The following is a 17,928-nucleotide window of genomic DNA, read 5'->3' as shown; positions in this document are numbered from 1 at the left end:
TCTCTCTCTCTCTCTCTCTCTCTCTCACACACACACACACACACACACACACACGCACCAACACACACACACACACCCTGGGAGGAAAGAATAATGAAAAAAAGAAGGAAGTCTGCAACACAGATAAGTGTTCCCAAACTTTTAATTCAGCACCTGCCTGGTCCAGCACACATTGCTTCTTCTTTAGGACCCCAGACATCCCATGGAACATTGCCTCAGGGACTATGCTGAGATAATGTCCTAATAACAGTTGGGGAAGAGCCCTGAGATAGTCTACAAATTTGGGCCAGGTAATTCTTTGGCATTGTGTCCACGTTTCTCTAAGTCTCTGCAGGCAGCAAAAAATGGCTCCAACTAAATGCACGCCGACATGCACAACAACATCCATTATTAGTAAAGCAGATGTCTTCAATGGAGAGGGTCCAAAACAAGAGGGGAATTCATTTTCCTTTCAGAAGTGAACATGTTATCAGATCCTGAGGTCTGTTTAAATATGGTGATTTATGTTTAGGGTTTTGCTTGATGCATGTTTTGTTGTTTGAGTTCTTGCTCCCATTCCAATTTAAGCCTGTGTAACATTTGGAAAACAGAAAATTACCGGTGTCGTCTCTATGGTTATAGGCTACTTACCTATTAACTGACCTATTGACCTACAAAGATAAAGAACCTGTGGACAAATTAGTTGGAATGACAGCGCCCTCTACGGGTAGTGTAGAAATCAAAACAGTTGGTAGTCATCAATTCATTTTCTCTTTCCTGACTGATTCGAGACTTGCATCGCGTTCTCTCGAATACTCACGCCAGATCTGCAACCTCTTGTGTTTTAATGGGCAGCAGGCACACTTGGCAAAAAGACGAAAGGACAGACTCAACTTGCCCTGGAGAAGAAATGAGCGCGTTGCAGAGTGACTCCTCATCAAAACATTTATCTGGGTCAATTAACAGAGTCCAGAAGTTCTGACTTAATAGGTCACTGTGTGCTGGCCCGTCCTCCACTGTAAATGAATCTCAGACAGACTCGTCTCCCCCGGCACGGTAAGACCTGGGCGCATTATTGTAGCCACTATAGCATACATCCACACATACATCCTTCCAATCCAAAGTGATACATTGCTCGCCAGAGCGCTACCGAACTTTAGGACGCGGACACTTGTAGGCCTATGTGGTCGCTCAGTTAGATCAGCTTATAGGTAGATATAGACGGCAGAATATTAGGCAAAAGGCTGATGCAGAGGTGCCACCAGTGCGAACGCATTGCGCATCTGAGAAATCCAGATGTGGCACAGCAACAACCAGCTGTAGCCTGTTTTCGGGCGTGCTTTGAAGATTCTTTGTGGTATTAGAGGAAAGTTCTTGCTTGTTGATATCAACATGGCATAGAAATGTACAGTATCTCCATCACATGGGGATGTAGTTTTGTCATGTGCACGGAAAGAAGTTATGCTGTGTTACTTTTACACAATTTTGTTCAGTAATTTATAAAGAACCTATAAACAAACCGAGCATAAACTTTCGGTGGGTTGGACAAGTGTAGAATTTCAGACAGTAGAGGAGGGGCTCTGAGCGGCACCAGTAGACCGACCCAGACAATGATTTTGTTGTTGCAGGTCTACAGGGTTTTCCAGGTGATGTGTACCATCCTGCTACGTCTACGACTAATAGTCCACCGCTAGATTGCCATCCCTGCGTAAACCCTTTTTATCAGAACATTTTGGACAGAGGGGCCAGGATTAATCCCGCAATGTTCTTGCAAAGTAAGTAAAATAGCATTCTTTTATTTAGTATGAACGTGTGAAGTTTTTTCTTCAGACTTAATTTGTTTGCTTTCTTTTCAGTGTGACTCTGCAGTGTATTATTTGTGTTTCAGAGATGATAGCTAGCTTGTCGTTGAATTTTGTAAGACATTTCCATCCTGAAGAATATAATCTTGTTTATAGGGCAAATAAACAGGAAACCGAAAGCTGGCCCAGATCTCCTCATTGCTCGACATTTGGGTCATGTAAACCTGATTGCTCTTTAAAAAAAGCGCATTTGTGTAATTGGAAGCAAACATATATCATTATAGTGTGAGAAGCTGAATGATGCCTTAGGCATAGTCTACTGTCTTTGTGCATAAGAAGAAAAACAAGGTAATTAAATGCAATACGTGTATTTCCCTGATGTGTTTCTATTGGAATTGTTTTTCTGCAGTTCTCTTTTTTGTTTTTATCTCCTGTTTTATGTCTTTAAAAATGTCTGAATAGCCAGCGTGTTGGATTCATGTGTTTTGAGTTCTTCTCTCCCAATGTGTTTTGCATTAAAAGCTGCATGTAGCCTACTGTATCTGCAGGATGGGTGATGGGGGTGTTGTGTTGTGCTGAGTTAGCAGAAGCCTTGTAGCCTAGTCATTACACAGTTTAATCACCAGCCTCTGACCATACTATTGCTCAGCAGCAGCAACGTGTATGAACCAGTATTTAGTCATTCTGGACTCGATACACAACACCAGGGAGAGATGAGAAACAGAGCTGACCTCGGCCCTGACAGTTAGGCTACTCCCCCCTATCCTCATTGCCGCAGTGTCAGCAAATTCAACTAAATTCTAAATTCAAGACTATTCTGAATATATTTGGTCTTGTTCAATGTGATTGTCAAATTCAACTCTTTGAGTGTTCATTTTACACCGTGGAACTATAGGTATGTTTGTTCAGTGTTATATTCACTCAAAGAGTTGAATTAACACAACAGTGATAAGTACCGTTCTATTCTCAGGTCAGTTGTGAATTAACGCTGCATTTTTTTTGCTGTGTATGAGTCGTAAGCCCAGAGCCCAGATGAGACAGAGAGAGAGAGAGAGAGAAACTGAAAGAGAGCGATGACCCCTAACAGTAAATCACCCTTCTCCTCATCATGTCAGCCTCGTAGTAGTTGCTCTAGTTTGTGTGTGGAGGGTTTGTTTGAGTCAGGAAGTGTCTGGCAGCAGAAGTCAAAGAGAGTCCACAGTCGTGGCATGTTTGTGGAGAGGGAGACAGAGAGCAGACACAGTACAGCCCAGGGCTCCTCTGTTCTCCTCAGCATGGAGTGTCAGTAGAGCCCCAAGGGCCTCCAGGCCATATCCCCAACACACATGGCCGCTGACAGCTTTTGCCAGGCCCCGTACAAAGTTATTCGAAAGGTCCCCCGATCCAATATGTGCAGTGTAATGAGGACCCAATTTTGGGCGACCTCTCTCCTTGGGCAACTGGACAACTGACCCCTTTGTCCCACCTTGTCGGCCTCCCTATCCGCAACACACATGGCCTTCTTTCAAGTGTCCATTGTCTAGTCTAGTACTGTGGATTAATTATTGGGCCACATCTGTGTATTATGTTGGTGTTCAGCAGCAACAGTAACATTGGTACATGTGGTCATCCTGAGAGTATGTCTTTGGGAGGAGAGAGGTGGCAATTAAGGCAACACTATTCTTTTCAGAGTTGCTGTATTCCCACAATGTTCAACTTTCATAAAGCCTCAATCTCAGCCACACGCGCCCTGGCCTAATATGTTTTACAATATTTGCTACGTTTACCTGAGACATTTTATTCGGAATGAATAAACACCTCTTAATTCCGAATGAAAGGAAAGATCGAAGTAAACTCGACGGAAATATTTAATTCTGAATCATTAATTTGGAATTAAAAACATCTTGTTAACGTAGGTGAGTGTGGAGCTATTAGTAGATCTGTGTCTGTTTGTCTTTCATCACAGTAGCACTGATAGTTTTCTCTCTAGGAACGGATAATTCAAGGCCACTACTTCCTACTCCCTTTACTCCAGCTGGTTTATTACAGCTGAAAGCTGGTGTTTTCCATCAGCTTGCATGTGTCAGCACTGTTTACAATGGGCCTGTTGTATCGTGTCCTGTCATGTGTAAATTGTGCGGTCTGGTAACGCTTTATTTTAGGGATACATCTATTAGCACTACTACATACAATGTTAATGCCTGCATAAGTAACTTGTAAGGCATGTACTAAGCAAACGCTAAGGCCTACTAGGTCCTTACTAAGGTTAAATTGGTAATAAATCCCTTATTGTGCATGAACAAGACATTTGCGAATACATGCCTAACAAATGTTTGATTTTGCTTTGTACATGCCTTACAAGTAACTTATACAGGGAAATTGTATGTATTAGTGCTAATAGATGTATCCCTAAAATAAAGTGTTACCTGCGGTCTTTATTCACCACTTAGAGAGTATAATTTAACACCCTTCAAGCTGTTCCCACTCTATAACTGTTGAGTGAACACTGCCCCATTTACTGTGTAGTGTGGACAGGTCATTTCAGTATATATTTTTGTCTTCTGTAATAAATTACACTGCTAGTCTCTATCAAAATTCCTTTTTTTTGTTTTGGAGAAAGCACTTGAGGCAATTACTTGACCTATTTTGCAACAGAGTTGCGCTGTAAGCAATACAGTGTTAATTCAACCTTAGAGAGTTTAGTCAACATCTTCAGATTTCAGTTTTTGGCCCCAAAATACTCAAAACGTGTTGAATTAACACCTGCATTTTTACTGGGTGGTGTTTTCCCCTCCACTTTCTCAGCACCAGGGCCTATAGTGTTGACCAATTATTAGGTGACTTCTAACCATATGCCTATATTCCATGACAGTAGCATTAGTGGTGAAAGTGCTCAAGGTTACCACTTTTACCTATTTTTACAGAGTCAGTCTTTTCCCCCCTCAATTTTCGTAAAGCCAAAAGATTACCTTTGGTAGAAAAAACGCTGCTGTGGCTACTAGTGTCTGAAAGGTATAGCTCAGTTTGGGGTGATTTTGGGTAATGATAGTTATTAAGTCCCTGGAGGTGCTGTTAAGTCTTTAGCGAAAACCCTCCGCAGAGTCTGTTAAATTTGCCACTGTCCTGGTAAGAAATACTGAGAAGAAAATTACAGGGTCTAGTGGTGGGTGGGTGGATGGTTGTGATGTGTCCCCCAGACAGTCCCCCAAAAACCCACTCTCTCCTTCCCCAACACACCTCCGTCAACCCCAACACACACACACACTATATATACATATTCCAGGCACGTCCACCACCGGGTATGGGGTGGGGGGTCAGTCGTCCCGCACCCAGGGAAAGGGAGGAGGGGCAGAATTGGGACCCCCAATTACATTGTGTGTATTGAGAAGGGGGGGCTTTCAGACAATTTTGTCCCAGGCCCAGTCAAAGCTATCAGCGCCTCCCTCCAGGACCTATTACTTTCTTGGGAGCCAATGAAATCCTTTGCGGTGTTACAGACCTCTGGACGCTTGTCAAACCACTCCATGAAATGCAACATGTGAACAGCGTTCACGAGTCCATTTAGACTGTAAGCGGAGTTGAGCTCCTCGCACGCGTTTGCACAGCCGGGTATGACATCTCCTCCTGGCTATGTCTGGACCATGGCGAGGGACAATCTGGTTGGCCTCGTTAAATAGAGGGAGAGAGAGAGAGAGAGAGAGAGAGAGGGAGATAGAAAGAAGGGGATTAAGAGGGAGAGACAGAAAGAGAAAACGAACGTTGGGCAGAAACAGATAGGCAAGGAGAGAGAGAGGGAGAGAGAAAGAGAGAGAGAGAAAGATGAAAACCGATGAAAACAAAGTGGAATGGCAGGGGCTGAGATTGCATGTTACACAGCAGTTTAGGTATGTTCTCCCCTCGAAGGCTCTCATGACCGTGGCACACACACACACACACACACGAACGCACGCGCACACACACACACACACACACACACACACACACACACACACACACACACACACACACACACACACACACACACACACACACACACACACACACACACACACACACACACCAAAGCCTGTGGTCACAGGTCTGATGTGCCATCACCAGAGTGTTTTACACTCAGACGGGCCCCGAGCCCCTCAGGCGCTCACGTGTGTGTGTGTGTGTGTGTGTCTGTGTGTGTGTGTGTGTGTGTGTGTGTGTGTGTGTGTGTGTGTGTGTGTGTGTGTGTGTGTGTGTGTGTGTGTGTGTGTGTGGGTGGGTGGGTGTCTGTGCGCGTGTGTGTTGCGTGTGTGTGTGTGTTGCGTGTGTGTGTCTGTGTGTCTGTGTGTGTCTGTGTGTGTGTGTGTGTGTGTGTGTGTGTGTGTGTGTGTGTGTGTGTGTGTGTGTTCGAATCACATTTTACCACATGAGCCCCTTCGTCCTTTGAGTCACTTTGTTTGACAGCAAGCGTTTACCTCTGCGGAGGAGTGCTAAGCCACCGTAGATCATTTTTTATCATTCACCTCGTCTGTAGCCAAGAGTGATGGGATCTTTATTCCAGCTCGTTTCGAGAAAATCATGGCCCCAGGTAGCAGAGATGATTCATCCTGAGCAATGGGGTAACAGTCAGGCGTAAATGCTGACAGCGAGAGTCTCAACTGTGCGATTATGGGTTTAGCAGAATTGAAGGCTGAGATGTGACTGATGAATAGATGATTGAAGGCTCTGTGTGTGTGTGTGTGTGTGTGCGTGTGTGCGTGTGTGCGTGTGTGTGTGTGTGTGTGCGTGCGTGCGTGCGTGCGTGCGTGCGTGCGTGCGTGCGTGTGTGTGTGTGTGTGTGTGTATTTCTGTGTGATGGGTTGTGTGTGTGTATTTCTGTGTGATGGGTTGGTTTGGAGAGGTAGAAAAACATGAATAAAACCCTCAGAGTGTCTGTTGGTAAAAGGTGCTGTAAGTGTGCACGTCGAAGGCTTTGTCCTTTGCTGAAAAATGAAACTCTGCATTAACATTACAGTGATGTCACACATTACAACTTGACCTTGCTATTTCAAAGAGGGGCTGTGTCTTGTAAGTCAGTGTTTCTCAACCTTTTTTTAGGCGAGGCACCCTTTCAATTCATGAAAAATGTCAAGGCACCCCAAACCAACAACCCGTAACATGGTATTGCATCCGATACCACAAAAGCTTTGAAAAGTAGCACATTTGGAGACGTCACACGACCTACTTTCGAAGTTGCAGCTGACTGGGGCGACCTATATTTACTTTATTGTGCATAAATGGCAGATGAAAGATTCCACTGACTAGCATTAACTTATCAATTTAGACAAATATGTATTATATTTCATAATTTATTTATCATCCTTGAGGGGGGCCTGCGGCACCCCAGGGTGCCCCGGCACCCCTGTTGAGAAACACTGTTGTAAGTTAATCACCAATGTGAAATGTTGGGCCTCATTGCTGTTCTTTAGAGAGGTTATTGGAAGGTTGACAGTTGGCACATCATCAAATCAATCCATCAATGAATGAATGAATGAATCAATCAGTCAATCAATCAGAATTTATTTGCATAGCCCAATATCCCAGCTATAAAGTTGACTCAAAGTGTTTCCATTCATGTTGAGCCTTACCCACTAAGCCGCACAGTTTGATGAATGATTGCACATGTGGATGTAAAAAAAAGAATCCATTTTCAAGTCTTTCTTTTTAATTCTCCGTTGTGCGGTAGCAGCAGCAGAAGAATATTCTTCTTTGTCTGAGCACTCTTCAGCTGTCCTTCACTGGAACCGTTAAAAAAGCATTAAAAAGTTATACGAGCAAATTCTGCTTTTCTGGTTGTTGTTGCCCAGTGAGTATACACAGAGACTTATGAGACAGGGCTTAGTCAACATCCAACGCTAGGAATAGTAAGCACAGATGGCAAACTGGAAATAGACAGTGGGGAAAGTAGACAGCCAGAAAGGACAAACAGACATACTGGCCGTTTTACAGAGGCTGACTTATCCGTGAATCACACAGCTGCAGTTTGATTTTCTCTTTTGTTTTTGGGCTTCTTTTGTAATTTAATTGTGTTATTCACAGACTAGACAGCACCATCTGAAAGAATGTAGAGTTTTGGGAAAGAAAGGGCTAAGAAAGTCCCCTTAAGTTGTCACAGAGATCTGTTTTTTTAAATACTTTTTTACATTTTGCAATGGTTGTAATTACCCTTCGTGTTTTTCACTTCACAGTATTTATTGGCTGCCTGTGGCTGCACTGTGGTAAGTCTTTTCCTTAACAATGTGCAATTACTTAGTGTGCGTTTTCCCTTCATTTTTTTTGCAAAGTAGCCTATCTCAAGCGCATTAGTTTTAGCAGGGAAAAAGCATGTCAGGATTTTGAGCTAGACTCATTTAATGGCATGATAGTATCAAGGTTTCCTTGCCATTATGATGCCAGGTTGAAGTACTTTACTTGAACAATTGTTTGGTCATGTTAGATGGTGCGTCCCCTTCAAATGGCATTCAACCTTTTGATGTGTGTTAGACAGTTTGCGTGCATGGAGGGTGTGGGGGTGAGGGTTTGTGTATATGTCTGTTTGTGGGATCTTTTTTTTGATCTGTCTCTTTCTGGTTTGCGTGGGTGTGTGAGCCTGAAACTATGTCTTTTAGCTCTTTCGTTTTATGCCTTGTGTGGGGGGCTGCTTGTCTTTAGGATTATGTGTGGCTTTATTTGTATGAATGGGTGTATGTTTGTGTGGGCATGGGCATGCATATCTCCATATCTGTAATTGTCTGTCCCCTACCCCTAATGATATGTAGCCTATGCGTAATGCATGCTAGTTACCATGTGTGTGTATGAATGCATGGTTGTGTGTTATTGTGTGGGTGTATTGACTTTATGTGTGTTCTCTTGTGTGTGTTCTCATATGTGCATGTACACAACTGTGTGAGTGTTCTTGGATGTGTGTACATATAGTATTGCATGTGTTTGTGTTTGTGTGTGTGTGTGTGTGTGTGTGTGTGTGGTCTCATACTGCATGTGCATGTAAATAAAACTGTTTGTGTATCATATATGTGTATGCAGGTGTGCGTGTTTGCATTTGAGTGCGTATACAGTATCAATAGGCATGTATGTAAATGTACATGTTTATGTTTGTGTGTTCTCACATATTATTTATACGCCTGTATATCCAATATTTCCTACACTATAAAACATTGCAAGCCAATTAAATGTAAAAATGTTAATTGCCCTGCTGCCTTAAGTTAAGTTTAAGTTAAGTCTGACTTAACTTGAAAGCCTCAAGTTGAATTAAGCCTCTAGTGGAGTTAACTTACTAACTTAAAGGGACAGTTTGGTCAATTTCAACATGCAGTTGTAATGCTCACACTACCCTGGTGTTGTCAGTGCTTGAGATTTTTTTTCTTCTTCTTCAGCCGTTTCCGAGATCCTGGTCATTGTAATGGGGGCAGCTCTTTGTTTACATTTCAAAAAAAACATTTTTATTTATTCCCAAAAACATCCAAAAGGTTATAAAACATCAGCAGACAACTAGCAAACAGCAGTACCTTTAGGGAAAATATTTGGAGTTGGCCTATGTTTCATTTTTTAAAAATGTAAACAAACGCTGCCCCCATTAGAATTGCTCATATCTCGGAAAGGGCTGAGCCGAAAAATGTGGCATCACCAGGTACTGACAAGTCAAGGGTAGCGTGAGCAATACAACTGCATGTTGAAATTGACCAAACTGTCCCTTTAAAGCAGCAGGGAGGTTTTTTTTTTAAAGAAAAGAAAGAAGAAACGTTTAACTGGTTTACAATGTTTGCTGTGTATGCATCATTTGGGCGCACTATATATATAAATGTTTATATGTGTGTGTGTGTTCTCACATTCATTATACACCTGTATATCAAATATCTCCTATGCAAATATCTCCTAGTGCCGGCCCAGACCCACACCCAGAGCAAGGTGGTGGAGGCGCGCAACGTCACCCTGCCGGCGGGGTCCAACGCGGTGCTGCCGTGCCACAACCAGCGCATCGTGTGGCGGCAGGACCGCCTGCGGGACCGGCAGCGCGTGCTGCACTGGGACGTCTACCGCAGCCGGCCGCACGAGGGCGTGGAGCGGGTGCTGGACCTGTTCCCCGGAGGGAGCGAACGCATCTACAACAACTACAACAAGGGTCGCATCACCATCGCGCCGGACGCCTTCGAGGACGGAAACTTCTCCCTCGTCATTACAAGTATGGAAATGAGGTTTTCATTGATTCATTCTGTCATAAAGCCTTTACTATGTAATAAAATTTAGGCACATATATAAAGTCAAAGTTTTTTTTTAAGTGGTATGTAGTAGTTTAACATGGTGCACCACCTTTTCTTACTAAATTATGATGGCGATGATGACGATAGGGGCAGCCGCCTAATGGTTAAGGAGATTGGCTTTAGGTACGAGGGTTGCAGGTTCAAATCCCACCCTTCCACTCTTTATCTTACTCCATGGCTGAGGTGCCCGTGAGCAAGTCACCTAACCCCTCACTGCTCAAGGGACTGTAACCAGCACCCTGTACTTACAATAACTGTAAGTGGCTTTGGATAAAACATCAGTAAAGTGAAATGTAATGTAAATGATGATTATGATGATGATGATGATGATGAATATTTTCCATTATTACTATTATTTTTAGGCTACTATTATTATTGCCTCTGTTGGGACTGTTGTTACGGGTTCTTATCGTTCATCATAAATCTGTGTGTATATACTGCGGTTATGAAGAGTATGTATGTATCGACTAACATGCTTTACATAAAGAATGCACTCGTCTCTGCTTGCGGTTGTGGATTGCGGTTGTCTAGTCATTGCTCCAATTCTTCCAGTGCTTTGTTTGTATATGTCAATGTGCTGTAAATTATAGCCTTAACAGTTGATGTCATGATGTGTCACCGACAAACTGTAGCTGCTTGCAAACAGGGCCGGTGACAGCTTTTGGTAGGCCCAGGACAAAGTCATCTGAATGGGCCCCCCACCCAATACATTCAATATACTGTAATGAAGACCCAATTAAGGGCCCCCGTCTCCCTGGGACCGGGACAACTGACCCCTTTGTCACACCTAGTCGACTTCACTGCTTGCAAGGCTATAAATTATTGCCTCCTCCACCAGAAGCCCACCTACTTGTCCACACAAACACATGTACACACACACACACACACACACACACACACACACACACACACACACACACACACACACACACACACACACACACACACACACACACACACACACACACACACACTCTGTGCGCTCCCTCTATTCTTGAGGTCAGTAGGAGTCTCAGTTCCCAGGAACTAGAGTTGCATTCCTCACACACTAAGTCGTTTCCTGGATTGTCTGTCTTTCTAATTAAAAGCGCTACATCTTCCTCAACAGTGTGTGTGTGTGGGTGTGTGTGTGTGTGTGTGTGTGTGTGTGTGTGTGTGTGTGTGTGTGTGTGTGTGTGTGTGTGTGTGTGTGTGAGCGCGCGCCTGCCTGCCGTGCGGAGAGCTTGCTGGCAGCATGTGGTGTGGTGTGGTGTGGTGGGTAGTGATTTTTTGCAGCCGCCCGCGTTTACGCAGCATCTGTTGACGCGTTTGGGGGTTTTTGTTTGTGGTCCCGCAGACGTGGGAGTGAACGACCGAGGCCTGTACACGTGCAACCTCCACCACCACTACTGCAACATCCACCAGGCCCTTACGCTGCAGCTCAACGTCACCAAATCAGGTAACGGGAAAAATGGAAACGTGCATGAAAGAGCCATAGTTGCTTCATTTTCAATCTTCAAGCTCAAACAAAGTAGTCCCCTTATACCCAGGGGTGGGAACCTTTTTCATTTGAGGAGCCACTTCAAATTGATCCAAGGGCCATACTATGAACACAAACCTCCCCCTGCACTTTAGGCCTATATGGAAGGCAGTCACCTTTAAAATAGACCCCACCTTCACTAGGTCCCCCAAATATAGTTTAATCATATTGCAAATGTAATTTCAAAGATTCCTTTACAAAATATGTCATATTTCATGTGAAGCTATATAACAGTACAAGTATGTCGGGTGCTGGATAAATTGACATCAAAGGCTGTAAGTGACCCTCGAGACATAGGTTCCGCACCTCTGACTTATATGGTACCAATGCCCATAGGGTGGTGGGGGGCAGAAAGGATGGTTTTTATGTCTAAGGGGCACCAAGGCTCCTGGGACTGTTGTGTTATTGTCCACTGTGGGCTGAAAAGGGCTGAATGAGGGAGGCAGGGTACAGATTTGGACAATGATGTGGGCAAATATTTTGCATGACAGATACCATCTTATCCTTTCTACTTGTCCATATTACTCATAATCTTGTCCTCCTCAGTCCCTCCAAATAGTTTTCAATTTCCTGTCTTCTAATCTACTCCTTAGTCCTCCATGCTAATACTGATGTGACTGGTTCTTTGGTGTAGCAGTCAGAGCCCCATTTTGGTATCCCTGAAGGTCAGAGTTCAAGTCGCAGTGGGGTAACTCCACTCCACTTTCACTACAGATCATTGTAAAAAAAAAAAAATGTCAGGGCTCAGTGGTTAGAGCGTTGGCCTTTAGATCAGAGGATTGCAGGTTCAAATCCCACCCTTACCAGCACCTCCCTCCATGGCTGAAGTCTGAAGTGCCCTCGAGCAAGGCACCTCACCCCACATTGCTCCTGGGACTGTGGGGTATAACCAATACCCTCCAGGGTGTAACCAATACTCTATAAATAACTGTAAGTAGCTTTGGATAAAAAACATCAGCAACGCGTAATATCAATATAAATGTGACTGGGACTGCAAAAGCATAGCAGAATCTTACATCATATGACCAAGTATTCAATTTATACTATAATGTATATACCTACTGCAGGCCATTATATATTTTCCATGCCTATTTTTATGCCTACTTATGATCGCCATCATCTACCATATGTCATTTTGTGTTTTTATTGGGATTAGTAAAGTATCATTTGTTGCTGAAATGAGAAATGATGTTTCCATATCTCCCTCCACGCACGCACGCTCGCACGCTCGCACGCACGCACGCACGCACGCACACACACACACACACACACACACACACACACACATTTTACACACACACACACACACACACACACACACACACACACACACACACACACATACACACACACACACACACACACACACAGCCTATACGACAATCATTTAATACTATCGCCATGTATCATACAGTACAGTATTATTCTAAATATTGTGCCTATTTTTGATTCGTTACGTTTTTATTAGGACAAGTGAAATAGGAGAAATGAGGTTTCCATGTCCCTATTCCCCTTAAGCTTAATGTTTCCATCCCCCTCTCCCTCTCCCACCACAGCCCATAAGGAGAGGCGCTTCTGGGATGGAGAGAAGTCTGTGTTCGTGGTGCTGGCCGGTAGCACGGTGGTCCTGCCCTGTATGAACAGGCGGCCGCTGTGGACCGAGGGCAGCCAGGAGGACCAGCAACAGGTGAGAAGTCCACACAACACACCTAATGTCATTAGGCCAACCAACAGCCTGTTTTTTCAAACTACTGCAGTACAGTTTTTTTTTTTTGTTCCCCCGTTGAAAATACTTGAAAATGATAGAAGAAGCGCAACACTGCTACAATTACGGTCAAGGTTTGGTCTGACTGACCAAAACGTCAGCTCTCACATTTGACCGTAATTGTAGCAGTGTTGCGCTTCTTCTATAATTTTGAAGTGATTTCCATTGATCTTTGCATGAATATTTATTAAATAATAAAGTAACAATTCACTAGTATAACCACAGTTCAGTAGGTTTTGCAGCTAAAAATGTCTATAATATCTGAAAAAGGTGGTGCACTGGGACTGGCAGCCCCCCGGCGTGCGTCCCGACGGCGCTGAGCGCCTGGTGGACCTGTACGCCTCGGGCGAGAAGAGGAAGTACGGCCCCCACTTCCTGCAGGAGAAGATGAACATCACGGCGGACGCCTTCTCGCGCGGCGACTTCTCCCTGTCCATCACGGACCTGCAGCAGGCGGACAAGGGCCTGTACGTGTGCCACCTGCACCACCACTACTGCGGCCTGCACGAGCGCAGGATCTTCAGGCTCATCGTGGGCCCCCCGCTCCTCCCCGTGCCGAGGGCGCCGGCGGTGCCCGTCGTGCCCACCGTCCGTAACGAGATAGAGGAGGTGGTGGTGGTGGACGATGAGGAGGAGGTGGAGGAGGAGGTGGTGCCGCCCAACAAGAGGGTGAAGGTGGTGGAGCTGCCCAAGGATGCTGCAGATGATCGAAGTAAGTAGTGATGGGCAAATGCCAAATAAGCCCCATTGGGAAACACCATTGTCATTGTGACACAGCACTCCACAGCACACAAGTGCTCACTGCACACAGCACACAACAAAATTGCATTTATGCCTCAGCAGTTCAAGGGGACATCCCCAAGGGAGCAGTGTGGTGGAACAGTACCATGCTCAGGGTACATCAGTCATGGAGGATGATGGGGGAGAGCACTGTTTAATTACTCCCCACCAACCTGGCGGGTCAGGAGTCAAACCAGCAACCTTTAGAATACAAGTCTGACACCCTAACTGCTTACCCACGACTGCCCAGGGGCAAGAGATTCAAGATTCAAGAATTTATTGTCATTGTCAAAAAGGGAACGTAATTGTGTTTGGGGTACAATACTTAGTAGCAGCAGGTTTTCAAGTAAAGTGCAATAAGAGGTAAAAGTGACACCAAATGCCACATGCCAGATTGCAGTGCCAGACAGTAACTATATTTTTTGTCAAAATTGAGTTTAGACTGAAAATGGCCTTCACAACGACTCCTTAATCTTGTGTCAAATCCGTATGGTCCAAACGTGTCTTATGTTAAAGATATTGCTATGACAGATTTACAGTAACTACAACATCCAACCTAATATAATACCAAGGTTTTGAAAGACAATTGTCTCAGTTCTAATGTTGCCGTAGTTACTGCACTTTGCATTTGTATGGCAGTATTGTCACTACATATCTATACATAACACATCTATACTTGATACATGTGTGTGTGTGTGTGTGTGTGTGTGTGTGTGTGTGTGTGTGTGTGTGAGAGAGAGAGAGAGAGAGAGAGAGAGAGAGAGAGAGAGAGAGAGAGAGAAAGAGAGAGAGAGAGAGCGATAAGGAGGAAACGAGTCAGATTAGTACAAAATAAACACACGCTGCAGACTTGTGTCTCCTCTCCCAGTATATCTTTCTTGGCTCCAGCGGCAGTGTGTGGGACGGACAGTTGGGCACTGTGTTATTTTTCTTTTCCTTTCCTCTGGAGCAACTGAAACACTTTGCTGTTTTCACCACTTATCCACAAGGGAAATGTGGACACAGAAGGGAGAACTCAAGCAGCAGACTTTGATTCCTTGATATCAGTATTTTTACTTTTCCTCTCCTCTCCTCTCCTCTCCTCTCCTCTCCTCTCCTCTCCTCTCCTCTTAGTGGAGCAGTTACAGGAAAAATTGTGCAAATTATGATACAAGTGTGAAATTCGGCAGGTATGTGCTTAAGATGCATACAATCAAATCTACCCGATTTGCCACTTGAAATGGCGGCCATTCTCTAAGATGGCCGCCAAAAAAGAAATTGACATATAAAATTATGATACAAGCATGAAATTCAACATGTTTGTGCTCAAGACCAGCATAATTAAATCTACCTGATTTGCCACTTGAAATGGCAGCCATTTTCCAAGATGGCCGCCGAAGAAAACCTCAGAAATTGATTTTTTGCACAGAATTGACCAAACAGCTTGTGATACAAGCATGAAATTCGACATGTTTGTACACAAGACCAATGAAATTAAATCCACCTGATTTGCCACTCGAAATGGCGGCCATTTTCCAAGATGGCCGCCAAAAAGACCCCAGAAATTGATTTATTGCACCAAATTGACCAAGCAAATTATGATACACACATGAAATTCAGCATATATGTGATCAAGACCAATACAATCAAAACCACCTGATTTGCCACTTGAAATGGTGGCCATTTTCCAAGATGGCTGCCAAAAAGACCCCAGAAATTGATTTATTGCACCAAATTGACCAAGCAAATTATGATACACACATGAAATTCAGCATATATGTGATCAAGACCAATACAATCAAATCCACCTGATTTGCCACTTGAAATGGCAGACATTTTCCAAGATGTCCGCCAAAAATACCTCAGTAATTGATGAATTGCATAGAATTGGCTTAGCAAATTATGATACAAGCATGAAATTCGACATGTTTGTGCTCAAGACCAATGCAATTAAAGCTACCTGATTTGCCACTTTCCTCGAGGCCATTTTCCAAGATGGCTGGCCAGATCTCAGAAATTGATGTATTGCACAGAATTGATCAATCAAATTACGATGTAGGCATGAAGTTCGACATAAATGTGCTCAAGACCAATGAAATCAAATCCACCTGATTTGCCTCTTGAAATGGTGGCCATTTTTCAAGATGGAAAGGAAGGACTCCCAAATGCTCCCTGGGGGGCTGTAGAGCCCCCGTTGAGAAGTAGTAACAAATAGAAAATGAAATTTGGACACAAATGCCTAGATGCACTGTCTGTCATTGAGTTCCTTCTAAAGTGAAACTGTGCACTGTCATTTGTACAACACTCATTTTGCACACTGTGAATTTTGAACACCCCTACCCTACCCCTATGCCTTCCCCTTACCCCTCGTCCATTCAAACCTTGAAACACAACCCCTACGAATTGAGACACCCCTTCAACAATCACGGAATGACACCCATAGCATTCAAAAACCAGCTTCTCGATGGTTAAACCAACAATATTGCTTGCAATCACCTGGGCAACAATTTAAAAAAAAGGACAATGGTGTTGCATGACCCTCACAATTCCTTAACGACTTCCATGCATTAAGTTGACATTAATAGCAATTTTTTTCATGCATGTTTCCTGGTGAAAATGACCAATTGAGGCAATGTTTAGCTTAGTACAATGCAACAATTATTACATAATAGTATATAACAGTAAAAACATAAATTACATAAATACTTATTTTTGCATGCTTTTGTGGATGCCAACCTTTTTTTAAAGGCATTCGCAATGCATTTGGGGGAAATAGGTCTTACCTCTCTGTTTCAAGTCTGCCTCTGGAAAATCCCTATTTGAAGGGGTAGAAAGCCCCTTACCTTTACCCCTCTGTCTTAACATAAATTCGGACAGCCTATGAACGTGCGAAACGGAGGGGAAGGGGAAAGGCGTAGGGCTAAAGCCTGGTTTATGCTCAGTATCAAAGTTGTCTGTGCGATGATGCAGACAGCCACGCAGTCATTTTTACCCCCTCTGCCGTCACCTGGTGTGCACCTGAAAATGTGACTGGTCGCAGACAGCTACGCGGGTAATAGCAGCAGGAGCCGCTGTGCGATTGGTCCTCCTCGACCAGCTGGCTCTGTGCTTGAGAACAAACAGCTACTTCCTTGTTCTAAACCTTCTCTGGGGCTACGGACTATGAGATGTTCATCAAATAAGTTCCTCATGCTTTGTAGCCTCATTTATTTACATGAACCAAAGACAACACGCTCACTTGAAAGTTACGATGCTGAAGTTAAGGCGGGACAGTAAATAGTGTTTCCATATTTCATTCTGCTTGGTGCGACCTGTTCTCGACAATGTGCCACTTCCTTGTTCCAAACTACCGCAGTGGATAGTGCAATCAAAAATACAGGTTGACGTTTATTACATGTTTCCATTGTCGTTGAGTCTGTGTAGCTGTGTAGCTACAAGGTAACAGACACATAGAGTCTACTCCTTGTATTGAAGGCAGTTTGAATCCTCTCATAGCGCAGACCTAGTGATCGAGCAAAAATCAAAACTGTCTGCGTTGACCTCTGGGCGACAGCCGGCAAAGAGAGTATTCACAGCCCTCAAGGGGGTTCAGCCATAGACTCCTAACCTCCTCAAAAAGACAGGCCCGTTCACACTTTGCTGGAAAGACTCAACTACATCATAACAGCATTGCTAAGAGATTAAAGAGAGCATTAAGTAACAGATAAAGACTTCAAGATAAAGATCACTGCAATTTTGAAGACAATACGGGTTTAACATAAGGGCAAAGGGGTTATAAATGTCCATAAAACAGTATAAAGTATAAGTCCTCACAAGTTAGGCCATTGGGTAAAACTGCATTGATGAATAAACCAG

General features: G+C 43.9%; 1 protein-coding gene across 1 annotated transcript in view; it reads left to right on the top strand.

The window, feature by feature from the left end:
* Positions 1-791: 791 nt before the first annotated feature.
* LOC134456836 (matrix remodeling-associated protein 8-like) overlaps positions 792-17,928 on the top strand; it is a 32,227-nt gene continuing 15,090 nt past the window's right edge. The window contains exons 1-7 of the mRNA XM_063208403.1: positions 792-1,035; positions 1,608-1,754; positions 7,961-7,990; positions 9,649-9,951; positions 11,367-11,468; positions 13,106-13,236; positions 13,585-14,026. Of these exons, the coding sequence (XP_063064473.1) occupies positions 1,002-1,035; positions 1,608-1,754; positions 7,961-7,990; positions 9,649-9,951; positions 11,367-11,468; positions 13,106-13,236; positions 13,585-14,026 (1,189 nt within the window). The 5' untranslated portion in view covers positions 792-1,001. The remainder of the gene's footprint in view (positions 1,036-1,607; positions 1,755-7,960; positions 7,991-9,648; positions 9,952-11,366; positions 11,469-13,105; positions 13,237-13,584; positions 14,027-17,928) is intronic.

This window comes from Engraulis encrasicolus, chromosome 10, assembly GCF_034702125.1.
Source record: "Engraulis encrasicolus isolate BLACKSEA-1 chromosome 10, IST_EnEncr_1.0, whole genome shotgun sequence".
NCBI classification, from domain to species: Eukaryota; Metazoa; Chordata; class Actinopteri; order Clupeiformes; family Engraulidae; genus Engraulis; species Engraulis encrasicolus.
The sequence above is the reverse complement of the archived record's forward strand: the minus strand, read 5'-3'. Positions and strand labels throughout refer to the sequence as shown.